The 27,870-nt window shown below is 36.7% G+C and overlaps 1 protein-coding gene across 2 annotated transcripts in view; it reads left to right on the top strand.

Annotated features, from left to right (window-relative positions):
- The window catches only part of LOC148949144 (uncharacterized), a 43,146-nt gene extending 15,905 nt beyond the window's left edge, over window positions 1-27,241 (top strand). Inside the window, exons 5-11 of one of the 2 annotated variants that reach the window (XM_089092840.1) lie at window positions 1,249-1,427; window positions 4,575-4,735; window positions 14,533-14,697; window positions 17,628-17,894; window positions 20,316-20,423; window positions 23,945-24,079; window positions 27,086-27,241. In XM_089092840.1, the coding sequence (XP_088948966.1) occupies window positions 1,249-1,427; window positions 4,575-4,735; window positions 14,533-14,697; window positions 17,628-17,894; window positions 20,316-20,423; window positions 23,945-24,079; window positions 27,086-27,195 (1,125 nt within the window). In that variant the 3' untranslated portion in view covers window positions 27,196-27,241. Of the gene's footprint in view, window positions 1-1,248; window positions 1,428-4,574; window positions 4,736-14,532; window positions 14,698-17,627; window positions 17,895-20,315; window positions 20,433-23,944; window positions 24,080-27,085 lie in introns of both variants that reach the window. The other variant, XM_089092838.1, reaches the window with a different exon arrangement.
- The last annotated feature ends 629 nt before the right edge of the window (window positions 27,242-27,870 follow it).

The raw sequence follows: 27,870 nt of genomic DNA, 5'->3' as shown, positions 1-27,870 counted from the left end.
TCCCCTAGGACAATTCACTGATGGGCCTTTGTCTCTGTGACGGTCAGCTGACACTGAGGCTCGCAAAATAATTTTAAGTAATTATTTAAATTGTTAAATTTTTTATTTTAATTTTATGAATTAATAATTTATTAATCAGTTTCATTTACTAATTGTGTCCTCTTTTATTTTAATAAAAATAAAACTACAAAATGATTATAACCGTTAGATTATTTATTTAAAATTTTGCTCTCCTAAAATTTCTGTTCCCGGGGCAAATGCCCCTCTCTTAAAACCGCCACTGAAGGTACCGCATACTCTTAATTCAAACCAAGTAAATTGTACAATTAAAAATGTCATTCTAATGACTAAATTGTTGACATGTATAGCCTTGATTCCTCCTCTTCTTTGTCAGCTTGAAAGTAGTTTTTCAGTAGATTTTTCATGTTGTGGAAGATGGGTAAGATACCCCCCCCCCCTCCCTCCGCTTTTATAGATAATAGCTCTTGTTTCGGCTCCGAGGCTATCCTGAATATAGCCAATGCTTCTAGCTTGAGTTTTCCAGCTGGATTTTTTTTTTGCAGGGTGGAGAAACACACGATTGCCTGTAGCATTTGCGTGTCGAATTTGTAGTTTCATGATGACTTTACACAATCTGTAGACAAAACCGTAAATTGAAACACTTCTAAGCCGGCTTTTTGGTTCGACAACAGATTCTTTTATTGTAGAATTAAATTAACACCGTTTCTGAAATGGTGTCATAGTTTAGTTTAGATAGTAATTCTTAATGTGTTTGGTACAATCAAGTTTTAATTTAAAATAATTTAAAGTAATCTTTAAAGCATTTTATTAAAAAAAAAAGTAATTATAAAGCAAAAGTAAAGCAAATAAAGTAAATGAATAAAGTAAAGTAAATGAGCAAAAAAAGTAATGAACAAATATAAGCGATTTTAGTTTGATTATAAAAGTTACCCTGTTTTGCGGCTCAAATACTATGATATTATTTTAAATCTTGTATTCATTCTTTGAAGATCTGAGTTGCCCAATAATTGACCTTTGTTTAATATTAACTTTAAAACCACTAGAGTTCAAATTTTGGCTTAAGCTTTTACCGGATTTATTTGCCCATTTGACCTGTGTTGATTTATGGCATTGCGTTATTACTTTGATTTGTGACAATTTTGTTTTTCCTTTGTATTTGTTTGAAAATAATCCACTATATTGAACATCTTATAATATTTGATATTAAATAATTTATCTTTTAAATAGAAGCGAGTGACTCCTCCAAAGCCTGATTCTGGAAGTGGGGATGACAGAAAATCCAAGCGAGCTCGAACTCAGACACAGCCATTCCAAGCCGCATTGGAGGATCTAACTTATTTGAGAATGGTCAAAAAGCTATCTCAACCTCCAAAACCGACGGAGGAAAAAGTAACAATATTTTTGAAGTAAGTTTCTGGTTTAATATTTGATTTTTACACATTAAAAGCCATAAGTTTTTTAATTTGAAGCCATTATTCCTTGGTATTTCTACGTAACTATATGTTATAAAGATAAAAATTAACTAAGCTCAGTAGCAACTTCTGCTTGTTCTTGTCACAATAAAAGAAAAGGCACTAAACATATAATAACCACAGTCATGGCCATCGTCATTCAAATTTTTATATGCCAAATCGAAACATTGCAAACAGAGTCAAACCAAAACCTAAGACATTTAAATATCCAACTACGTTGAATTGGTAGGAAATGGTCTTTTATTGAAACGGATAGTCTAAAATAACACATGCAATGTGTGAACACTACAATGGGATGAATTCCTTTAGAAAAGGGCTTCTGAAGACTTGCGTTCTTCTTCTTCTTCTGCGTTCAGGCCTGGCTTTTACAAAGCCTTCTTCTTCTTCTTCTATTTCAGCAAGGCGGGCTTTTCAGTCAAGACTATTCAGCCCTTTTCCTTTTGCTTCACTCTGTGAGCTGAACAGAGCTACTGGCTTGGTTGCCTCTTGTTATATGAATATTCTCAGATTTCTTTCAGTAAATTTGATTCTAGTAGTTGAAATATAAAAAGATAGATATTTACTTCTGTGCTCTGTGGGCAGGTATAGTCAGCTAGACTCTTGGCTGATAGTGAGATTTTGTGGTGTTTGAACCACTTTAAGAGTTTACAATGCAGGGTATACTGTGCAGACGTCAGCATATTACATTCAAATAGGCAATGGTCAATTGTTTCATTATCAATATTACAATACCTACAAAGAGGGGAAGAGGGAACTGAGCCACTTGAATTAGGGAACTGATAAGAGAATGCCAGGAAATTCAGCCCGTTTGAGCCAGAACGAATTCTATGATAAAAGCCTTCTTTTCCATTTCTTTTTTTTTCTTCTTCCAAATTTGTAAAAAGAAACCTAAAAAAGTAGTCGTAACTCATCTTATATTGTCATTCCTTGTTGAGTTTTTTTATTATTATTTTATTATTTACAATTTTCTTATTTTTATCCAGTATCAGACTTAAACTTGCTCCAATATTAAGGTTTATTCCTTCGAGATACATGCCATTAGGTTGAATTGGTGATGAATGATTCTTGAATAAAAAGAATAATACATAATCGACTTTAATGGGTCTTTGTCACTGACAACCAATCTAAACCATTTTCATTGAAGAACAATGGTTTCCATTGGCTGTCAGTGACGGAAATTAATTGCCATTGATTGCAATAAGCATTATTAAAGAAAGTACAAAAAAACGCATCGAAGATTTGTTTAAATCCATTTTGTTACTTTTTTACATGTCAGCCGAAAATTTTTGGGGTAGGCGCCCCCCCCCCCCTCCGATTTAAACATGACTATTTAAACTGTTTCATTTTTTATTTAAACAAAAACGGAACAAGCCTTAGACTTGTCTCGTTTCAAAGACGATAGAAAAACATGTAACAAAACCATAAATATAACAGTCTGATAGCCACTACAAAATAACAAGAATATAACAAAATTAGAGATAACGCTTCTGATTCTAAGCATCAAAGCCATAGAGGTTATTGCCCCATTGGCCCTTCACATTACAAAAATGACAACAGCAATGATACAACATAATAATCACAGACTAATATAGGTTCTTATACCAAATCTAATTCACGTGGCGGGGTCAATGCCATCTTGATTTGATGTGTTTCAAATTCATTGCTGTGATTTTTTTTGTGTGTGTGCTTTTTTTTTTTTTTTTTTTTTTTGTACTCACGATTTTCAAATCCAATACTTAATGAATTAAGTAATATTAATAATAAAATAATTCAATTTGTAAGATGCTGTTTGCATGGTAAAAATGTTTAGTTTTAATACTATTATGAATATAGCATCAATGTGGCTGAGGGTAACAAAGCTATGCCTGCTCCTTTTCATTCCTGCTCTGTTCATAGATTCATCCTTAGTGTGATGCCCCTAATTTTTCTAAATATTTTCATATAACCTGTTCCCACCTCATTCGAGGACGCCCAGCGTTTTCTTTGGTCCTGCCTTGATTGCTGCAAAGCGCAATTTTAAGCAACCCTCTCCCACCCGAAACTGGATTTAGATAAACTCCCTACTGTTAGAACAATATGATATAATATACATGGTTTTGTATTATACAAATATCTTGGTTTAATAACAGATGAACTGATTCGCACATATGTTTATAGTACAATTTTTGAGAGACAGAGAGTTTATTTGTATAAAATATAGTTAGTCAAAACTTCTTGTTCATTTTACTTGGTTAAAGGTAGATGTAGATGAACTGTGTCAATTCAGCGCCTTCTTTTTCACTCTTTGCCCCCACCAATGACGTCCCTACTTCCTTTAAATGTCTTATTACAACCTCTCCCTATCGGGCTTGATGACATCCTGTTTTTCTTTTCTCGTCCTGTCCCCCCCCCCCTCTCCTATTAGATTGCCCAAAAACACTATTTTATCATCTTTTGTTCATGACCTAACTGTATTAATCTTCATTACAACCTTATTAGATAATTAGATCGAACCGTGATTTTGTGTAGTTTATTGTTAAAATACAGTCGTTCAAACGAGTGTCTACTTTGTCTACGATAGTCTACGTAGTCTATGTAATTGTCTACGAAAACATTGTCGGAAAAATTGTCTGGAAAACATCTAGCGTCTACCTCCTTTGTCCAAAGTGCCCGAACTCGGCAACTGTCATTACTGCCTCAAGTATCCTACCCTTAGCTCTAAGACGTACCGTCCTATTCCCTATACGTTGTCCATTGTCCTATACGTATACGTTGACTATTCTACTATGTAACTCTTCACTGTGTCATAACCCGTGAAATAACTTCTCATATCCTTCTGAGCAATGTAAAGTCCTAGAAACTCTATATTATACCCTTTATGTTGTTGAACATTGGGATACACTACATTGCACTATCTATATTTTCTATTTGTAAATTAGTTTTTAATTTTTAAATATTGCTGATGTTTGTCAAAAGAAATATATTTGAAAGAAATATTTTGTTTTAACTTAGAAATTATATGTCCTATTAGTTAAGTGTATATATTAGACCATTCCATATCAGAAAGATCATTATTCATATTTTAACTTTTATTTTGTTTAGAAACGAATTTCTCGCTGTTCGTAACCCTGAGGGCAGTTTCTATATTTGTCGAGCACTTCAGGATGTCCTAAGGAACAGCCATAACATAAAAATTTGTTGGATGACGAACGATAAGCAGCCGAGTAAGGACATTTATGTGAAAGACTACAATGACAAAACAGGTAATTTCTGTCTCTCTCTCTCTCTCTCTCTCTCTCTCTCTCTCTCTCTCTCTCTCTTCCTCTTCCTCTTCCACACTTTGGCTCTCTTTCTCTCTCTCTCCCTCTCTCTCCTCTCTTTCTTTCTCTCCTCCCTCTAACTTTTTTTTTCTTAAATGGGACATTTCACCTTATATATCAGGGATGACCAAGCCTCACTACAAATGGAGCCGCATGTTTCTCTGTCTTTCCCTCGCTATCTCCAACTTTTTTTTTATCTCAAATGGGACATTTCACCTTATATATCAGGGATGACCAAGCCTCACTACAGGTGGAGCCGCATGTTTCTCCGAGTCTTTCCCTCTCTCCCCTCACTCTCTCTCTCTTTCTCTCCTCCCTCTAGCTTTTTTTCTCTTAAATGGGACATTTCACCTTATATATCAGGGACGACCTTGCCTCACTACAAATGGAGCCGCATGTTTCTCTGTCTTTCCTTCGCTATCTCTCTCCAACTTTTTTTTTCTCTCAAATGGGACATTTCACCTTATATATAAGGGATGACCAAGCCTCACTACGGGTGGAGCCGCATGTTTCTGTGTCTCCCTCTCTCCCCTCACTATCTCTCTTTCTCTCCTCCCTCTAGCTTTTTTTTATCTCAAATGGGAGATTTCACCTTATATATCAGGGATGACCAAGCCTCACTACAGGTGGAGCCGCATGTTTCTCTGTGTCTTTCCCCTCTCTCCCCTCACTATCTCTTCCTCTTTCTCTCCTCCCTCTAACTTTTTTTTTTCTCTTAAATGGGGCATTTCACCTTATATATCAGGGATGACCAAGCCTCACTACAGGTGGAGCCGTATTCCAATAAAATTTTTTTACGAGAGCTAACGTAAAAATGAAATTTCATAAACATCAGTTTCTATAGAATTGTGCATTGAGTTATAAACTTCATTGTTGAAAAAAGTCACTCATAATAATATTTTGTGCCGATTATGGAGGGTAGTCTGCAAGCGGTGTACTTTGATTGTAGCACTGGTTTCCAAAATTCAGAATATGTTGATTTGCGATGTATTTTTAAGACTGATCTTGATGCTCCAACAATTTATTTCATTTGCAATTTTTTACAGTTATTATTTAGAATAACTATTTTTGTCTCAAGTCACTACGATTGTACAGTTGGATATATATAAATATATATATATATATATATATATATATATATATATATATATATATATTTATATATATTTATATATTTGTGCCCGCTTACAATGGATAAATGGAAAAAAAAGCGAAGTACAAAATGAAACAAAAGAAATAAGGAAGCCATATTTGACACTAAAAATTGAATGTATGTATTTTATTCACAGAAACAGTTGAGTCAGCAGTGAGTCGTAGAGTTTACTGAGGGATCGTCTTGATATTAATAATAAGTTCCATGTCCGTTAATTTCCATCTTTTTTTTCTTTTTCTTTTTTTTTAGACTCGCATTAGCTCTTCTAAAAAGCCGCACGTGGCTTGCGAGCCACAATTTATACGTTTGAAATTGTGGCTTGTGAGTGTCCGCATGTGGCTCGCGAGCCACAAATATATGTTTGAAATATGTTTTTACGTTACGACGAATTGTACCAACCCTCCTGTCATCGGCAACGACGTACATTTTTGGAAAGTGTGGGGAAGGAGCCCGAAATTTTTTCGAATAGTCAATATAATGCTAATTTTTTTATTTGGTACCATATATCTACTGCATCATTTTTTAAAAGTTTGGGACGTTGAAACGTCTAAAACGTTGCATCAATTTTTTAAACGTTTGGGAAAAGGGAGGAGGCCCTTGTAGTTCGGTAAATCTACGGAAAAAATCGATGATCTGGGGCAAAATTGCAATGGTTTTTACACCATTTTGTAGAGAAAAAAATTATGTACAACATACCAAAAGTCCCCAAGAATCCCCTTGGCGGAACAGCGTGAAAACGGGGGGGGGGGGAGAGAAGAAAAATCCAGGGGAAAACTCAAAAATGTACAACCGGTAGTTCTTGATGCTGAGAATGGCATTCCTGATGCTTTTGGGTCCAAAAAGATCGAATATACGTTTTTTTTTATTGCTGTGTAATAAGTCGTCCCCCCTCCCCCCGTTTCCCCACTTAAAGGGGGAAAAGAGGGGATAAATAAAGATCCTGTATTGTTTTCTGGGGTTTCCCAGTGCGAGAAGAATGAATATGTTACATTGATTGCTCTGTCATTAGCCTTTCCCCCCGTTTTATAGTTACAAGGGAAAACGAGGGGGAAATCAAGATATCCTCTAAAGGGAAAAGATAGTCAGAAGGCTTTACAGAACTTAGAGAGGAAACAAAGGTCTATCAAGTCGGTTTAAAACCTCTCTAACACCATTTTGACGAGAGTTTAATATCCTTTTCCCTGGTGCTTCTCTTTCCCTGTTTGATGGAGATTCACTACCTACTAGTTTCAATCGGTCAAGCAATAATGCAGGCTTGCCGTGCCCAATCTTTACTCGCTCTTTTACAAGTATACCTTGGAGTCCAGCTACGCCAGCAATCCTGTTCACGTTTTCTCATCGACCAGCTGAATATGCTAAGTTTTCTACTTGTTACTCTGAAGTGATTCGGTTCAAGCGTTTTAATGCAGTAACTCATGGTAAGGAATATCCAGGGATGACTTCTAAAAGTTTCATCCAGTTCATTGGCTACAATGTCGACCACAACATTTGCACTATCGACGGAAAAGGTACTTTCCATGGGATGGGCATGCTAGCTGCTGCCACATCAAGGCTACCAAAATTTCCAATCATAATCCCAGTAGCATTTGTAAACCTTGAAGTACTCCAGCAAGTTGGACAAGTGCCTTTCTTCTTCTACAGCAGAAGCCAACAGGAGAACAGTCTTGTGTACAAACCCATCCCGACCATCATCTTCGATGACAAGATCGATGGCATTGACCTACTACGGCATACAAGCTTTATACATGACATGAAACGGGTCGGATGGATTGGATTTATGCAAGCAATTCACTATGGGTCATACAAAGGCGCTTCGTCGATTATTTTCTGTCTATGATCGACTATAATCTCTCCGATCTTTCCTGTGTATACACATCCTTACGTTTTATCTCCGATAAAGCACGCCAGCACGGAATGGTACCAGTTGTCATTTTCGACCAACTTTGGTACATAAAAGCGTTGAACATCATCAATGCTGAGCCTGCTGATAGTCATCTCAAGGCAGCAGTTCCAATGATCGGTGGTCTCCATTGCCGTACAATCTTTCTTGGAGCGATAGGGCACTTGAAAATGGAAAAAGAAATAAAAGAAGTGCTCGAATGCCTATATGTTGGTAACACCATTAAGCATGTCCTTAGCAGTAAGGCTGTTTCAAGAGCCATGAGAGCGCACGAGCTTATAGATTCAACATTGCAGATCACTCTCATTTGAAAATCGTATGGTTTCGACTGCACAAATGGCATACATGCGAGTCATCAAGTCTTTGCAGAAGCTTCGGCAATACGTATAGCTCTACTGAATGGGGAAGTAACCCTTGAAGACGCATCCAGCACAGACGTAGCGCGTCGAATCCAAACGCGAATGATGGAGTTTCATCACACGCTGCAGAACAACTGGACTACAAAAATATGGCTTCAGTATTCAGAAATGTTTGGAGAGCTTAAGAAGGCCATCAGGACAGAACGGACCGGAAACTGGGTGCCATATGTTCAAGCACTCTCTGAGATGCTCCCTTACTTTGCAGCTGCCGGCCACAACCTCTATGTGAAATCGGGGAGAATATTTCTTCAGCAAATGGAAGAACTGAAAGAAAGTAACCAGAAGCTGTATAAAGACGTCACGAATGGGATGTTTGTCATTTGAAGAAGCGATAGGTTTTGGGATGGGCTCTCTCCCGACTCAGTAATTGAGCAAGTACTGATGAGCTTGCTGAAAAAAAGCATTGGACTCACAAGAGGAAATGGAATGAGACGCTAAGGCTGAACTGGACAATGTCATTGCCAGTGCGAGCTGAAACTAATGAGCTTATACAGACACTCACTGGCGTTGAGTACGTGTCATCTGCCCAACACGTTTCCGCAAGACCAGCTCGGATAGAAAGAGATAAAAAGGACTTAAAGGCTTTAGTAGCTTTTTTGCGCAGTCCTGTCCGTGCGACAACTGCACTCTGTTGCGCGATATATCGAATGGTATGACAGCAGCAAAGGATGTTAACACGGATGCAGTAAAGGCGATAGGAAAAGAAATTCTTAAGTCAATGGACGACGGCGATGTCGATCGCTACATCTTCAAGCGCAAAAGCAAAGCGATTACGATGGCCTATTAAGGCAACATTTTTGAAGCTGACGATGAAGACATAAATATTGACCCAAGTCTTCTATTCCAACGTCTTGCAGCAGCGGCAACTACAGCCGGGTGGGATATGGCAGACACTCTCAGATTCGAACTCTCTAGCTATCCCACTGCCCTTTTCAAATCGTCAAGCCTGCCGCGACATCCAGATAAAGCGGAGCTAGCGAAAGCTATTAGGAAAGTAGCAAAGGCAGAACCTGTAAACGTCCTATCAAAAGAACCGGAAAAATACGTGATCGATGGTGTGGATGGCCGCTCCAGCATATTCCATGGAAAACAGGAAACACTTTCGAACAGATTTGCAACAGTTACGTTTCATTTGTGACACAGAAGTATTCAAATGCTTCCGTCGTCTTTGATGGTTACACTTCAGGTCTGTCTACCAAAGATGTCACCTAGGTTAGAGGAACGAAATGTATCCAGTGTCCGACCGTCGATTTCTTACTGTATATGAAGCTACAAAGGAAGAAGGAGGACTTCTTGCGGAATCTCAACAATAAGCAAAACATTATTCGAGCTATTGGCAAGAAGCTTGTCCAAGCCGGCCTCACTGTCCTTCATGCAGAGAGGGATGCAGAACTTCTGATTGCATTAGCAGGTATTAATGCGGCCAAAAAAAAGGGTAACCGCAGTAGTTGGAAACGACACTGATTCATTGATCATTTTCCTCCATCACCTACCTCTAGAAGCCAGGGGTCTCCACTTCGAAAACAGTATGAAGTTAAGAGCGCTGTCAACTAAATATTGATACATCAACTTTATCAAAAAATAGCTGGGACAGATTTGTCACTATATTCCTATTGCCCACGCTTTTCTTGGTTGTGACACGACGACCCGTGTGTTTGGGATAGGAAAGCAGGCTATCCTGCCATTCCTGAAAAGCCATGAAGATTTTAGGAATCACTGTGAAGTATTCCTTAATCTGCGCTCTACGAAGGAAGAAGTCCAGGAAGCCGGTGAAAATATTTTGCTGTGTTTCTAAAAGGCTGAGAAAGGCGATGGTCTCAGCAAAGCTAGGTACAGGGTTTTTCTTAAAAAACTGAACAGCTCAAAGACATCAACTTTTGTGAACCCAGACAGACTTCCATCAGCTGTGAAATTTCTTTCTTATAGTCTTCTATCAGTTAATGGAATGGCGTAATACTGTGTCAGAACTCGACCCGTAATACTGGGGTTGGCCTTACGTGACGGACGCCTCACTCCGATCATGACAGACATCGGAACTACACCGCCTCATCTGCTAAATGCGATTCGTTGCAGCTGCACTCGTTCCAACCGTGACAGTTCACGTTGTAGTTCCCAAAAAAATGGATTGCCTTGCACACTTGCTTGAAAATACTGCCAAGGGATAGTGTGTTCCAATAAAGATGTTTTTGTTGATAACGATGAAGAAGACGATGTTTAGTGCAAATCTTTAATCTTATCCTTTTTAGTTCAATCAAAACCGTAATTATCTTTTGCTGTGATTACCGAAGTTACCTGACTTGTTTCATTTTTTACATTTTGTACTTATGTTTCTATTATATAGTCGAAGTAAATCTGCCCAAGTACTCCGAAGGCCCAATGCATTGTCTCCCCTACAGTGAAAATACTGCAGAAAAGCAAGATACGAATCTAATACTTTTTTTTTTTGTAAATCATTGAGTCAAAAACTCTGGGGGCAACATTTTGACCAGCCATATCATACAACTCTCGAGGATGCTTTCTTTACCTCCCCCTTCCCCACCGAAGGGGGAAATCGAACCAAGTCCAGTGATAAAACATTATAATTTTCTTTTTTCGAGTTCTCCGCGCAGAAAAAAAGCAGAAGTGAAATTCGAGCGCACAATAAATCTGCCCCTGAATTTTTCCAGTTTTCTTCCTTCCCCCCTGTTTTTTACCCTGTTCCGTCTAGGGGAAGTTTAGGGACTTTTGAAATGTTGTACAGGATTTTTTTTTTCTCTACAATACGGTGTAAAAATCTTTTATATTGTAATTTTGTCCCAGAGTTTCACAGATTTACTTGACTATGCGACCTGTCTTAGATTTTGAAATCCCTTTATTGTTCTTATGTTGGCAGTAGGCATTGAAAGATGAGCTCAGTAAGAGTGGTAAGCTCTCATATATTATGCAAGATATACAACTTATATTATGGAGTGAATAGAATTAATATAGCATGTCTAAGTTAAAATGAGTGAATGACTGAAAATGTCTAGCGATTGAAGAAGCTATGACTGAAATGAAGATGAGAAGCTACTGAATGAAGTGAAAATGAGAAGCAACTGAAATGAAAGTGAGAAGTAACTTGATGAAAAGTAAAAAATGAAAATTTTATGTATCATATTCTTACAATTATCTATAAATCTCTTAATCCAGTTTCAATAGTGGGAGGAAAATATGTGGAGTCCTTTCATTCCTTATACCAATTAAAACTCTAAAAATGGCACAATTAAAACTTTAAAAGGGCACAATAGATACAGTTGTGTCAACAATCCATACATAATCAATAAAAGTATTCAAAAGGCATTAAAGCCTGCTTTATTTTTAGAACAATTTGAATTGGATCCAACAATTGAAACTAGACTTTTAATATACAATTTCAATACATTTTTTTTAATTCTTCTGGGTAACACTGCACTGTAAACGGCGCAATCAATTCATAATTTCTCTTCTATCCTATGGCCACATGTGTGGAGTATATATCCTTCTCTTGTCCTATGACCGCGAATTTGAACATCCCTAACATGTGCTAGTAGTTCTTCGCAGTCAAATTTTAACAGAACAGTTCACGTTATTTAGAATAGTATTCATATGTAATGGTAGCCTTCTTAGAAATTCTCATTTATGGGAGAGTTTAGACATTTCGTTTCCTGTGACCTCTTTAGATGGGTGGGGTGGACAAGACTCAGTTCCTCTAAAAAATCCTCTAAGGTGAGCAAAGGCTGGAAAAAGCTGGTAAATTTGCTCCCACTCCTAGATGGCCTTTTGCTATTAAATTTTGAGTTCAATTGGAGATAAGAAGTAAACTTTTTTTGTTTCTAGCGACCCAACTCAGCGACTCAACTAAAATTAATCTAACCCTAACATGATAATATTCTCCTGATAGTTTTTTTTTTATTTTATTTTTATTTTTTTTTTTTGTTTTTTTTTTTTTTAATATTCTGACGGTTATGGCATTATATACGAAGTGGGATCCGATAAGTCGGTGTTTTTTTGTGTCTGTCAATAATCCCAAGACTTAAAATGTCCATTAAACCTTGTCTTTTAGGTGTCACCAGATAAAGTTATGATAATGACGTCTCTATAATCATTGTTCAAGATAGAAGTGCAGCGCCGGATGAAGCTGTTCCTCAAGTACTCGGTTCGGCGTATCCTCCTTTAGATAATTTAACCGAGCTGTGTGCCTTCGTGTCTGCCTTGTCGGCTGGACAAAGGGAGGCACAATTCGAGAGAGCTCGTCTGAGGGAGGCGAATTCATGTACTCGCAAAAAAAGGTCATCGACGTTGCATCAAACCTTTCATTTAGAGACATCGTCAGTTCATGTTTACTGGTACAAACCGCCCTGTTTGCTCAATTAAAGATTTTTTGGGGTGAGGCCAACTGTATTTTTTGAGCATCAAAACAAAGTGGGAAGCCCTATTCCGCTGTGGGAGTGATGCAAGACTTGTAGAGTGGGATGATCGAGCTGCATGGAAGTTGGCTTTTGCAGCGAAGAGTAACTCCCAGTTTTCTTGCTTAGGAGGTTCTCACCCGATCAAGGTGGTTATTTCAAGAGGGATTGGTGAAGAATTGAATCCCCAATAGACTAAGCTCGTCGACTCTCTTTATAGCTTCATTTTTGAAGATGAAACTGGGGTGTTGACGTGGCACCTTTGATCGGGTAATTAGAAGCTCCTTTGTTTTCGATGCATTGAAGTTGATCATCCTTGCATCAGACTACTTTTCAATTTTCAAAAGATCCATCTGTTGGGAAAGTGAGGCTTGTGTTGGGTCTTCGTGTTTAGGGACGGCTGAGTATGTCGTGGTATCGTCGGCAAAGTGGTGCAGAGGGTTTGCGAGGTTGTCTCCCATGTCGTTTATGTATATAAGGAAAAGCGTGGGTCCCAAGACAGTGCCCTGGGGTACCCCTGCTTTCACTGGATATTCGCGGGAAATAAACCCGTCAAGAACAACCCGCTGTGAACGATCGGAAATAAAGCTCTCAATCACTTTTAACAGACATACACGAACACCATACATATAGTTTCCTTACCAGACCATGGTACCATATTCTATCAAAATCTTTCGCATGACAGACGATAATAGCCTAATGTCGTATTACAGTGTCAATAGTTATACGTAAATCTGGTAATAGGCCACTCGCCAATGATTTGCTGGGCATCTCGACCAGGATCTATCATGGTAGTTGCCTAGAAGGTTATTGGATTCCAGATATTGATGAAGTGTTTTATTAGGAACATTCTCGCAGACTTGGCCAACATAGGAGAGAAGGCTAATAGGCCTGTAGGAGCCCACGCTCGTTGGATCGCCTTCTGGCTTTAGAGTAGGTATAACATGGGCGGACTTCCGTGTTCGTGGGAAGGTTCCGGAGCGACAGCACAGCCGGAAAAGCAATGACAAGGGTCCAGCTAGTTCGGCACTGCAGGACTTGAGGACAACATTTGGTAGGTTGTCAGGACCCGTAGCTTTGGTTACATCAAGATGCTGCAGAATGCGAGGGATCTTGGGAGCAGAAAAATTCACGCGTTCCAGGACAGTGTCGGTTCGGTCGGAGAAATTTGGCACTTCTCTACCGTTGTCGTCTAGATTCGAGAATTCGGCAAAAGCCTTAGCAAGAGCATCAGCCTTTGCCTGTGGATCTTGTACCACTGTACCGTTAGTCTGGAGAGAAGGAATTGCGGTCCCCTTGGACGACGGTAAAGCCTCCTTGACAATTCTCCACCAACTCTGCCGAAGCAAGTTGAAGCTTGGTGGCGAATTTCTCCTTATACTGAACCCGGGACTGCCGAATCGCTTGAACTGCATCTTTGCGCGAATTTATGAATGCAATTCTGTCCTCGTCGCTCTTCGAAAGTAGCCATCGCTTGTGTGCCTTTTGCTTTGCTCGGATTGTCTTCTTACACTGGGCGTTGAATCAAGGTTTGTCCTTACTGGACACCTGGATCTGCTTTGAAGGGATATGCTTTTCGACAGAGTCATTCTCTTGATAATTTTTTTTTTTCTTTTTTTTTCTTTCTTTTTATCTTGAACCCTCTTCCAAGGATAAATCTCGGCTCTCGCCCCACCTGTAAGCTCTCGTGTTTTCTGAGCTGCCCTCTTTTCTTTTCTTTTTTTAACCAGTGGAAAAGGGCGTTTTATGCTAATTTTAATTTTTCCAAAAAGGATTCTGGCTACGTTTATTACAAGAATAAAGAATTTATTAGTTTTTAAGTTAAAATCTAAAATTATATTTTAGAATTAAAATCTATTTTTTAGATTTTGAATGCATATTGACCAACTTAACAATGGAGAAAGTGGATAAAGACAGTTTTCGATTACCAGAAGAAGAGGCCAAAAGAACAGAAAACATTTTGAAGAGAGCACTGGACAGAGAAAAGGGAGTTGTTGACGCATCTATTACAGAAGACAACCCGGATGGAAGTAAGTTAAGCATATTGATGTTATGCCAACGTAGAGGTGAGAGATAGGGGAGTCTAAGAGGTGAGGGATAGTAAGTTAAGCATATTGATTTTATGCCAACGTAGAGGTGAGGGATAGGGGAGTTTAAGAGGTGAGTGATAGTAAGTTAAGCATATTGATTTTATGCCAACGTAAAGGTGAGGAATAGGGGAGTCTAAGAGGTGAGGGATAGTAAGTTAAGCACATTGATTTTATACCAACGTAGAGGTGAGGGGTAGGGGAGTCTAAGAGGTGAGGGATAGTAAGTTAAGCATATTGATTTTATGCCAACGTAAAGGTGAGGGATGGGGGAGTCTCCCTTTCAAGATTGTCCTGAAGTAAGCTTCCGGGAAACGTGAAAACTTTCGGCTTTAAACTTTACTTGGATCACAACCACCACCACCCTTACCAAAAGAGGGGGTACTATCCCCCCCCCCCCCCTACCAAAATCCTGAAATTTCTTCTGCCTGTCTCTAATATAGATCCTGATTGTGTATTTTTCTGTTTTGATTTGTAAACCTTCCGCTTAGCTTTCATTATTGCTTTCTATGTTATGAATTTAATGATAAGAAGCTTTAACTGCATTCTTATTCCTTTTCTCACTTCTTCTTTATTCAGATATGAATCCAAAATATGAATTATCTTTTTGACTTTTTGACTGGACCTTATTTTAAAGTCATTCTTTCTTTAGTTACCTCTTCATTAATAGCCAATTTATTATCGCTTACATTTGTGTCCCCCTTCTGCCCTCTGAATCTCTTCTGTTTATATTCTTTTCTTATTCCATTTTTGTTTTTCCTTTCACTATTCATCAATATTGATGGAACTTATAGCATAGTTATTCTTTCTTCAGTGACCTCTTCTTTTTAATACCCAATTCACTATCACTTACATTCGTGTCCTTCTGCTCTCTGAATCTCTTCTTTGGGTGTAGGAGAAAATATAGGCCTTAGAAATTAATCCTCAAAAGCAAAAAGGTAAGGACAACATTTTAAATGTGAAAGAATAATTTACACCATGAAGGGTGGACTTGGCAAGTGAATTATCCTCTTCCCCCACCACCACCAAAATGTTAATGTCCCCTCCCCCTAAGCTTATAAACTGCCTGTAAATTGGAATTTCTATCCCAACCCACCCTTTAATTGTTGACATTGTATGCATTTCAAGAGGAAATATATTTAGTTTGAATTCTGATGCTAATATCTGTTAAATTAAGGGCCAAAAAGTATGGAGAATGTATAAGAGTTGGAGATTTGGCGATTCAGTGTGAGAGGAATTAAAAACCACTAATGCTGCTTACAGTGTTCAGAGTTGCCAATAGCTAGATGTCTCTACCGATTTTCCTTTTCGACACTAGTACAAGTTTCCCATTTTACAAGTTTTCAATACTATATGGTAAGGAGTACAATGGATCAAGATTCACGTGGATGAATACCCATAACCAATTTTGCCAGGAGTACAATGGTTGGTAAGGATTACGAACAGGTTGGTAAGGAGTACGATGGATCAAGATTCACGTGGATGAATACCCATAACCAAGGTTGCCAGGAGTACAATTGTTGGTAAGGACTACGAACATGTTGGTAAGGAGTACAGTGGATCAAGATTCACATGGATGAATACCCATAACCAATTTTGCCAGGAGTACAATGGTTGGTAAGGATTACGAACAGGTTGGTAAGGAGTACGATGGATCAAGATTCACGTGGATGAATACCCATAACCAAGGTTGCCAGGAGTACAATGGTTGGTAAATAGTACAATGGATCAAGCTTCACGTGGATGAATACCCATAACCAATGTTGCCAGGAGTACAATGGTTGGTAAGGAGTACAATGGATCAAGATTCACGTTGATTAATACCCATAACTAAGGTTGCCACCAGTTGCAAAAAAAATCATAAGTTATACCATGATAAAATCATGACGATTTTTTATTATTTCGAAATCCATAAAAGAGGAGAGTCTAAAAAGAATATAGAAAGCTCTAAAAAAATGAAAATTGTTCAGCTAAAAATAGTTGAATTTTAGGAATAATACTAAAAAAAAGCGTTTGTTAGTCCTTCATCTTTGTTAATTGCAAATTGATGGGGTACATCCGGCTGTTATGCCCACTACTTAAAAGAAATTACCTTTTGAAAAATTAGACAATCGGGAGAAACAATTGGTGGTGGAAATCCTACTTAAGACCTCTCTTCTGAGACCCCTCCTTACGTCTGCTTGAAATAAACCATCATATTACTAATTTTTCAAGGCTAATCCAACTTAGTAGTTGTTAACAATCATTTTTCCGTAATCTACATGTAGCCCCCCCCCCCCCTCTTCACAATAAAGATAAGCCTAATAATGAAGCGTGTTTAAAGTAAAAGTCATCAACCTCTTATGGCCCTCTTATAGACTCATAAAACTAGAATGAATATTTTACCAACTAAAGTAATATGTTTAAAGTAATAGTCATCAACCTCTTATGGCCCTCTTATAGACTCATAAAACTAGAATGAATATTTTACCAACTAAAGTAATATGTTTAAAGTAATAGTCATCAACCTCTTATGGCCCTCTTATAGACTCATAAAACTAGAATGAATATTTTACCAACTAAAGTAATATGTTTAAAGTAATAGTCATCAACCTCTTATGGCCCTCTTATAGACTCATAAAACTAGAATGAATATTTTACCAACTAAAGTAATATGTTTAAAGTAATAGTCATCAACCTCTTATGGCCCTCTTATAGACTCGTAAAACTAGAATGAATATTTTACCAACTAGTTAGTGCCTCAAAGAGGTAAATACCATTTACGTGTTTTCATTATCAAATCACTGTGCTGGGGAGCATTCCGTGGGTCAGACCTGGCCAATGCTCCATGGACTGTATAATGGTTGTTTACCTTATTTTGATTTCGTTTATAGTTGACGTTTCCCTAATAAAAGATAGTGAAGGCATACGAAAACGTACACGTTCAGCGGGAGCTGCGTCCACAAGTGAAGAAGATGTTCTGGATGAGGAAGAAGAAGAAGAAAAACCGGTTAGGATAACCAAGAAAACTCCAGTAAAAAAGACGCCCGCTAAAAAAGTTCAACCCAAAACCCCTGCACCACCCTTAAAGACAGTAGTAAAGGCAGCGGTGAACCTAAGAGCAACACCTAAATCTAAGAAGGAGGCTGTTGCTGCAACAGGTACTTTCTCTTGTTTTTTTTTTCGGGTATCTAACAGCAATTACGAGAAAATACCATTGGTCTGTTAACTTTATGAGTTTTTTTTTTTTTTTTTTTTTTTTTTTTTTTTTTTTTTTTTTACTAAGATTTTGTTTAGGAAAATTTTGTTTTGTGTAAGGAACACACTTCTGCTTCCACATATCATGATTTCTTTTTTCTCATTAATAAAATTAGACTTACGTTTTTTAAGGATATTCTGACTTTAAAGTTGAATAATACTAAAACTGCTATTGGATGAATAATACTGCCATGCTAAATATTTTTGCAAAAAAAAAAAAAATTAGTTTGTATAAATGTAAAAAAAAAACGTAACGTTGGCGAACTTTCAGTTTTTTCTGCTCCTGATTGAAGTTGAAAAATATGTTTCTAGGGCCGATAACATTCGGTTCAAAATGGAAACTTCCTGTTTAACCACTGGTTAAAATGTACTATTGTTATTCTTTTTAGATTAGAACAGTATCTATTATATATATTTTTTTCCAGATAACCAAATAATTTAGCTTTCATTCAGACATATAACTTAAATTTTTAATAGTGACGTTGCTTGATTGTTTTGACCACAATATAATCCAGTATGATCATTCTCTATCTCACCCATTATAAAAACCCGGACCGGGGTGCGAATGCTCCGGAGAACGTTTTTGCAGATATAAACATAGGCGAAGTCAGATTAGCGGGAATGCAAGTTATTCTGTTTACGTCTGTTTCCATCAAAGTCCATTGAAACAAATGGAAATAGACTAACCTGCATTCCCGCTAATGCAGAAATAAGTGGGAGGAGCTTTTTGTTCGCAACGAGAACGAAGACCAGAAATTATCTGCAATAAGCTTACTGGTGTATTCTGTCTACTGTGGTTTTGACTGACTTCCGTCTGAAATTAATTTTAAAATTTCAATATTAAAAATTTCAAAACAAAAAACTTCAATATGAAGTAAAAATTAAAATAGGCCACTCTTCTTCTTTTTTATTTTTGTGCTTAAGTTGAATGACACTATTCTTTAGTGGGAGGGAAAGGAAAAGAAAAATGCTAAAAAGTTTTTTTTTTTTTTTTTTTTTTTTTTTTTTTTTTTTTTTCAAGTTCAATATTTTTGTAGATTATGTTGCAAATATTATATTAAATTAGTTAATCTCATAAATTTCTCACGGTAAGCCTAGGGACCTTCTGGAAAACGTCAAAGTTCTATTGTTCAATCTCAGAAAACCGTTCCATTTTCTTAATTGAAGTTTTGGTTGTTTTCTCTGATGGTGAGCTAATTTTTTTTGTGCTCAATACATCACCTCTCCTGTGATATAGTATATCATAAATGACAAATAACGTATCCTAAAACTCCTTAGACAGTTCCAGTGAGTCGATCTATATAAAAGAAAGAATATGGCGTTCATTTTAAAATGTCAAAGATATGCAATGACCCAATTATTTCCAAACTTTTTATTTATGCCCCATGTTGTAATTGATTGGATATTAGTACTATCCTTTTCTGTAATATATTTAAAATTTAATTAAATTAATTAAGGATACTATTAAATTAAGTCTATAATTTAAAATAGTGGCTCCTGTTAAGGTAGATGATCATTAGCGTGATTCAATTAATTCTTGAACTATCTACCGACATCGATATAAATTGAGAAAGGTCGGCCATTACAGGGGAGAGGGGCTAGAGGGTTTTTAATGGGTATTGGTGGGCTACAAAACGATATTATTGGGTAATACTAGATGGCATTGCTAATCTTTTTTCAGAACAAATTTGAGTTCACATCTATCCCCATATTTACTATATCCCCTCTTATCAATCATGTTCTTCCTTACGTTATCTATGAGCGTGGAAATTTTCAATTTTTGGAAGGGATTCCTTTTCATCAATTTTTGGGGAGGTGCCTCCCTATGCTGAGGGTAAAAAAAAGTGTGCTTTTTAGATTGACACCTTTTATTTATTTTTTTTTTTTAAGGAGCGCTATTAAATAGCGATGTTTCCTGGTCGACAAAATTTAATGTTTCCTGGGACAAAATTTATTAAAATACATAGTTTTTAAATCCTATTTTAAAATTAAACAGAAACTATTTTAATTGAAACTGAAACTAAACTATTTTAAAATTAAACTGAACATACGATAAAGTGTGCTATGAGCGTGGAAATTTTCAATTTTTGAAAGGGACTGCTTTTCATCAATTTTTGGGGAGGGGCCTCCCTATGCTGAGGGTAAAAAAAAATGAACTTGTCTTATATGGTACATGCTTGGAAAATCACTACACTGTAGAAAAGACACATTATTTAACTGATGAAAAATAATTTTTAAGTGTCTTGGTTGAGAACTTTGGTAGCAAAAATTTTAGTCTTATTTTGATACATTTTTTTTTTTTTTTTTTTTTTTTTTTTTTTTAGGTGACGAAAAGTCGAGCTCCTCAGAAAGTCGACGGTCATCGAAACGTGCTCGACCTTCAGCTGTTGAGTTGCCACCATTGACAGACGACGAGTTTGAGGAACTGCTCGGTAAGTCAGGTGTGTTCATTTAAATTATTCCCTTTATTTAATCTGACGTGCTTTGCCAATTTAATAATCCTGCTGAACAATTTAATAAAGTAGAAGTTTTCTTCGTAGGGTTTCGTTCAGAGGAAGGAATAAATTGCACTATTACCAAATAGAACTCTGTATTTCAATACAGAGTTTTGAAATAATATATTTTAAAATACTCTATACTTTACTCTACAGAGTGCTCTATAACTCAATATTTTAATACTATCTGCTCTAAATAAACTTCTATACTCGATATTTCAATACCAAATAGAATATATTGAGTATTGAAATCGTAGTCAAGTGACAGTATCCAATATAAATTTATCGTCTTCCAGGGAGGGCTAAATTTTAAATCTTTGGGACATTGGAGCCTATATAGGCTCTAATTACCTTTCCATTTGTTGCTGCCGTATCCAGGTCACGGGATGTGATCTAAATATAGACTATGAAACATTAGAACGCCACGAAGGTAACATTGCGATTGTCAGCTAGACGCTAAGCGGAGAAGCTCGTTCATGGGTTTGTTAGAAACCTGTATTGGACATTCGGATTTGGTTTGCTAGTTTCCTCAGTTATGGCCTAACGATTATAATAATTGCAACAGTTGAAACAGTAGAGAAGTTATTATTTTTTGCTTGTCTAATTTACAGTAGATGGGAAGAGGATTAGGAACCTGTTATGTCGTAATGTTGAACAAAAGGTAGGTAACTAGGTAACAAAGCTAGGTATCTAGCGCCTCTCGTTATAAATTTTATAACAATAAACTATTTTTAAATTATTATTTATTAGCGTTTAACTGTGTTGGTACATAAATTCCTCCTTTTTTGGGTAAGAATCATTTGAATTTACCAATTCATACAAGTAGATAGGGATTTGACAACATGGAACATTGATGTGTTCCCCTATCTCTCTCCTCCCTCTCTCTCTCTCTCTTTCTCTCTTTCTCTCTCTTTCTTTCTACCCTTGACTTCTATAATTAGAAGAAGATGATACCTCCATGATTCATTATTTTTATCAATTTAAAAAATACAAGAATACAAAAAAAAAATGGAAGATACACTAACATTTTGAAGGCCGTTACATCCACTATTAAAAGAAAGAGAATACGAACAGATTCAAAGAGAATAGGAAACTTATAAGAGTTGGATCTTCAGCGATTTAACGTGGGAAAATAGGGATTAAAAACTACTAGTGTCACTGACTGTGTAGTCTGGTGGTGACTGGTCTCTATATAGGTAGCAAATTACTTAGTAATGTGATACTTTTTAGACTGATAGATAATGTAAACTAAGTTTTAAGAGAAGAACAGTCCAGTTTTAGAAAAGGTAGAGGATTTGTCGACCAAATTTTCACTCTTAGTTTAATAATTGAGAAGTGCCTGAGTTATCAAACAGCTTTGGTCTTCAGTTTCATAGATTATGAGCAAGCGTTCAATTCTGTTGATAGAAGAGCTTTAGCGAAGGTTTTATCCTTATATGGTATACCAAACAAATATATCAAAAAGATTAGTGCTATGTACGAGAATAACATTGCTACAGTTAAGGTAGGAAATGAGGTTAGCAGCTAGTTTTGTATTAAATCAGGATTTAAGCAGGGTTGTATTCTATCCCGCTTTATATGGATTATTTTGATGGACCTTGTCTTCAGGAGAACAAGAAAGGCAATGGGAGACCACGGAATCAAATGGTGAGGAAAACTCTCCTGGACTTAGAATACGCTTATGACTTAAGCACCCTATATGAAAGTGTGAGCAAAATGAATGAAGTTTTAGAGGTTTTGCCAGTTCAGGGTGCTAGAATTGGTTTGAAAATTAATGTTAGGAAGACTAAGTCACTAAGGCTAGGAATTAGTGAAGATGAAAAGGTGACGTCGGGTAACGAAAAGGTTGATCAGGTGGGCAGTTTCACTTACCTTGGTAGTATTATTAGTAAAGATGGTGTGAGCAGTCAAGGACTTAAAAGTAGAATAGCCAAGGCTCAGGGTGTTTTTGCACAGTTAAGAAAAGTTTGGAAGAATAGGAGGATAAGTGTGCAAACCAAGATTAGAATATTAGAAGCAACAGTGATGACAGTGGTCAAATATGGATCTGAAGTATGGGCGCTCTGAAAAGCGGATGAAGATTTGCTAGATGTTTTCCAGAGAAATTGCTTACGGATTGTTCTGGGTACCCGGCTGACTGACCGTATTTCAAACAATAGACTGTAGGGAAAATGGGGTTCAATACCGTTTCTACGGCTATAATGAAAGAAAGGTTGAGGTGGCTAGGGCAAGTTCTGCGGACGAAGGATGGACAGATTGCCGAAGATCGTCCATTTCGGCCGACCTTCAAGAGCTAAACGGAAAGCAGGTCGTCCTCGTCTGGGGTGGGAGGACGTCATAAAGAAAGATTTAAAGGAAATGGGAACTTCCCGGGAGGTTTATAAAGGGAGACTTTGAATAGATTGGGATGGAGGAGGAGTGTGCGTAGCTGTGTTGGCCTCAGGCCGCTAAGTGCTGCGGTGAGTTGTTATTAGTAGTAGTAAATTCGGGGTACTAAGATTACAGTTACTCTATTATTTCTGCAACAGTAGTTTTTAATAGGGTGTATTTGTTTTAATTATTGAAGCACTGTTATCACAAGTTGAACTTAGTAGAAATAATCACGGTTTGATTCACTCTTATTTAGGAGAATTATATTTTATTTGAAAAAAAACACACCAGAACAGGGCCGTATCCAGTATTTTTGTTCGGGGGTAGGGATGGGTTTACAGAAAACTTAAAAAAAAAAGCATCTGAAATTTGTTTACATACATTTTTGTTACATTTTTAGGAATCACACATATTGGTGGGGGTGGGGGGGGGGGGGTCAACCCTGCCCTTTTGGATACGGCTTTGCACCTGAATAAGCCTTTTTTCTTGAATTATTACTATCTTAAAATTAAAGTCCATTGCACAGGGCGGTGATTTGAGGGGGTAATACTTTGCCTCTTAAAGTTGCCATCAAGCCATGGCTAATTGGGGATGAAGCCAAGACACATAGTCTGAGTGGGGGGCAAATCTGGCATAAGTCATTTTTAGGACTGTATAAAAATGATGTCATTTTACTTGTTGATAGATAAGTCTTATCATCCATCCTAGGGTATAACTAAGGTAGATAGTCATAGAACTAAGGGATGAAAGATCGGATTGATTTTGGGTTGAACTCTCAAGTGGCTCAACGCTGTAATGATGTTTCATTAAACTTACAAAGGTAATTTCAGTAAACTGACGTTCGGGGGACGCTGCCAGTTTGTTAGGTTTTTCTTTCGTTTTTTATATAATTTTTATAACACTGAGGGATTTTTTGGTTAATATTTGAGTAGTTAAATCGTGTTCGTCACAGATACATTTTATGTCTTTTTTTTTTTTTTATTTTTTTTTTTTTTTTTACCTTTTTATACGAATAGAAACTTGTTTTTGTATATTGATAGATGATGACTGACAGAAGTCAATAATATTTTATATATTTATCTTTCAAGGTGATTCTCCAGATGACGAAAACGGATCAGAGGAGAGCGAAGGTGAAAAGAAGAAGAAGAAAAAAAAGAGCAAGAAGAAGAAATCCAAAGAAGAAAAAGCAGCCAAAAAGGAAAAGAAATTGAAAAAAGAAAAAGGTGACGATTTTGTTACCCACTCTCTGGGCGTTCAGTTATTTTAGTTGTTCTGTTATTTTTGATTATTTGGTATAACAGCTCTTTTTAAGCTTTGGGGAAACACATTTTCTTTCAAGTGAAATTCTTTGATTATGACAAGGATTTTTTTAATGAAATTGAATTGATGATAAAAAGTCCCCACCCCCTCCCCGTCTAACCCCTTATGTTCTCATTAAAATTTAACATGTGCTTTACTGAAAGTTTTACAAATTTAACAAGTTGATTATTGCTTCGTGTTTATTCTAAAATTGCCGTTCAAAACAATTTGCAATAAAAAATGTATTGTTCAAAGTAAATGCTACTAAATCAGCCTAGGCATATTTTATGCTACTACTAACAACTCACCGCAGTACAAAGTCGTCAGAGGCCAACACAGCTACGCACGCTCCTCGTCCATCCCAATCTAAAGTTTCTCTCTTTACACCCTCCCAGGAAATTCCTATTTTCCTTAAATCTTTCTTTATGACATCCTCCTACCCCAACCGTGGATGAGTTTCTTTCCTTTTAGCCCTAGACGGTTGGCCGAAAAGGACAATCGTTGGCAATCTGTCATCTTTCGTCTGCAGAACGTGCCCTAGCCATCTCAACCTTTCCCTCATTATAGCCCTAGAAAAAGGGATTCAACCGCACTTTTCGTACAGCCTATTGTTTGAAATACGGTCAGTCAGCGGAGTATCCATAATAATCCGTGGGTAATTTCTCTGGAAAACATCTAGCAAATCTTCAACCGCTTTTCGGAGCGCCCATGCTTCAGAACCATATTTGACCACTGTCAACACTGTGGCTTCTAATATTCTAATCTTGATTTGCAGACTTATCTTCCTATTCTTCCAAACTTTTTTCAACTGTGAAGTAGTAGAACTAATTTTTGTGAAGTTTTTACTTTCAGCTATAGTATTATGTTCGTTTTAATATTGTATTCACGCTTATCCTAAATATCAGAGGAGCTGCCGTTTCCTTTAATTCCTATACCCATCATTTCGCTTTTTCTTGATGGATCAGAACAAAGTTCATGTTTAAGTGTTAGTGTTATCCCCATCATTCCCATTCCCATCCCATAATATCCCCCTATTCCCATCATTTCGCTTTTTCTTGATGGATCAGAATAAAGTTCATGTTTAAGTGTTAGTGTTATCCCCATCATTCCCATTCCCATCCCATAATATCCCCCTATTCCCATCATTTCGTTTTTTCTTGATGGATCAGAATAAAGTTCATGTTTAAGTGTTAGTGTTATCCCCATCATTCCCATTCCCATCCCATAATATCCCCCTATTCCCATCATTTCGCTTTTTCTTGATGGATCAGAATAAAGTTCATGTTTAAGTGTTAGTGTTATCCCCATCATTCCCATTCCCATCCCATAATATCCCCCTATTCCCATCATTTCGCTTTTTCTTGATGGATCAGAATAAAGTTCATGTTTAAGTGTTAGTGTTATCCCCATCATTCCCATTCCCATCCCATAATATCCCCCTATTCCCATCATTTCGCTTTTTCTTGATGGATCAGAATAAAGTTCATGTTTAAGTGTTAGTGTTATCCCCATCATTCCCATTCCCATCCCATCATATCCCCCTATACCCATCATTTCGCTTTTTCTTGATGGATCAGAATAAAGTTCATGTTTAAGTGTTAGTGTTATCCCCATCATTCCCATTCCCATCCCATCATATCCCCCTATACCCATCATTTCGCTTTTTCTTGATGGATCAGAATAAAGTTCATGTTTAAGTGTTAGTGTTATCCCCAAAATAGACGGGATGCTGCCCTCAGCTGTTTTCGAAATGCATTGAGAATGAAAGGACTCATTTGGGAAATCCGAGTCTATAAGTGAATACCTTAGTGCTTTAGACATTTCTCTCCTCCTCGCAAGAAGCTCCACTGACTCATCCCCTACTATCTGCTGCATAACTATACAATATATGAACAATTTATTAAAAAATAAATAAACATAGTGAAGTTGTTCTTACCATTTATTGTTTATGTGTATTAGTGTTTGTGTATTTGTGTTTGTGTATAGTATGTGTATGTGTATTAGTTATGTGTTTGTGTTTTAGTGTATATTGCTCTTTTGTGTAGACTGCAGGTATGCTTAGGGATGAATGCATCACCGCTGTTAGATATCCCGGGTAAACTTTTACTCATAGACTTTTGATATTTTTTAACTGATAGTCAGAATTTCTACTGGAAAATGTTTTGGCCCTATTCGAGCAAAATTCGGTCCTTTTCGGTAGGGTCTATTCGGCCCTATTCGATAGTCAGAATTTCTACTCGAAAATATTTTGGCCCTATTCGAGCAAAACTGTAGTTTTGTCGTACAAAATGGTAGGATTCAGTACCTTGTTCTGGTATTATTTTTTGTTTTTGGAAAAAAAAGTTGTTGAATGAGTCCTCTTCCGATATTATAAGACTATTAGCTCAGTCTGATCATCCCTGGTATCATCCTTCTCAGGAGAATATCGAAGTTTCTTAATTCTTTAAATAGTTTCTTATGTAGATAGGACTCTCTGATATTTTGCATTTCATCGTGTAATTTTCACTGTTATCGGTATTATAATTTTGCTCTACAAAGGTCGAGGGAAACTATAAAAAAAAAAAATGCTGTCTATTGATACCGCGATGGAGAAAATCAAATTCTAGAATCCTCATTTTTTTTGGAACTAGTCACAAACCCTACACAAATAAAGATCTAACCTTGCTTTCCTTTCTAGTATGATTTTTTACATAAATATTAAGTAAAAATAAATATATATATTTATATAAATTTAATTTCATGGCGTTATCTACGTTTCTATAAGAATCTTGTCATGCAAAAAGGGCATGTGCCTTATTGGTATCTCTGAACAATATAAACCGTATTGCGTACTATTGTGTTTTGTATTTTTTGCATTTAAAATTTATGCATATTTTCATACATTGGATTTTTTTTTCATATCACTTTAATTTACTGCTCTTATTGTTTAGAATCCTCGGAAAAGGGAGAAGAAGAAAAGGAAAAGGCAGAGAAAGAAGAGGAAGAGCCACCAGCAAAGAAAGCAAAAGAAACGAAAAAATCTAAGAAAAGTAAAAAGTGAAATGAATTTGTGAGAATGTCTGGAAATAAAAATTGTTGAAATAGAAGGCAGATATGTGAGATAAAATATAATCAGCGAAAATTAGGAAATAGTGACGGAGAAATATATTAGAATGAAAATAGAAATCATTCAATTGTACAAACTGCCAGTGATTTTCCTCTAATATGGTTTTGGGATCTGTAATATAAGTTTGCACCCCCTATTGTATCTGTTTCTTTTTTCCTTTTTTGTACTTACCCCGGTTCGTTTTTTTTTTTTTTTTTTTTTTTTTTTTTTTTTTTTTTTTTTTTTTGAAATTTGATATTAATGGTATGACAATGTTACAATCAATTTTCTTTTTATATCATCAATATAAAGATTTATCATCATATTATTAGGATGGCAAGGATTGTGTTGCAAGATAGTAAAATTTTGTATTATTTCTGTTTACCAATATGTAGGGGCAAAGATGATACCAGGAATGCTTTCCAGGGAAAGGGGGCACTTTTCCAATGAATATGTAACTATGAAAAGATCTTTAAATATGTAAAAAGGCAGTAATGTCTAACCCGTTTTATAAATAGATCTAAGAGTAAAGGGGGCTAAATACACAATAGCCTAGGGATCTAAGTAAAGTTTTGTTTCCTAAGTTGCCCCCTCACCCCATGCACACACGCCCTTGGCTTCTTCTCAATC

The sequence above is a fragment of the Artemia sp. Qi Xiang Cuo genome, chromosome 8 (assembly GCF_049724085.1).
Source record: "Artemia sp. Qi Xiang Cuo chromosome 8, ASM4972408v1, whole genome shotgun sequence".
NCBI classification, from domain to species: Eukaryota; Metazoa; Arthropoda; class Branchiopoda; order Anostraca; family Artemiidae; genus Artemia; species Artemia sp. Qi Xiang Cuo.
Note: the sequence above shows the minus strand (reverse complement) of the source record. Positions and strands in the feature narration are given on the sequence as shown.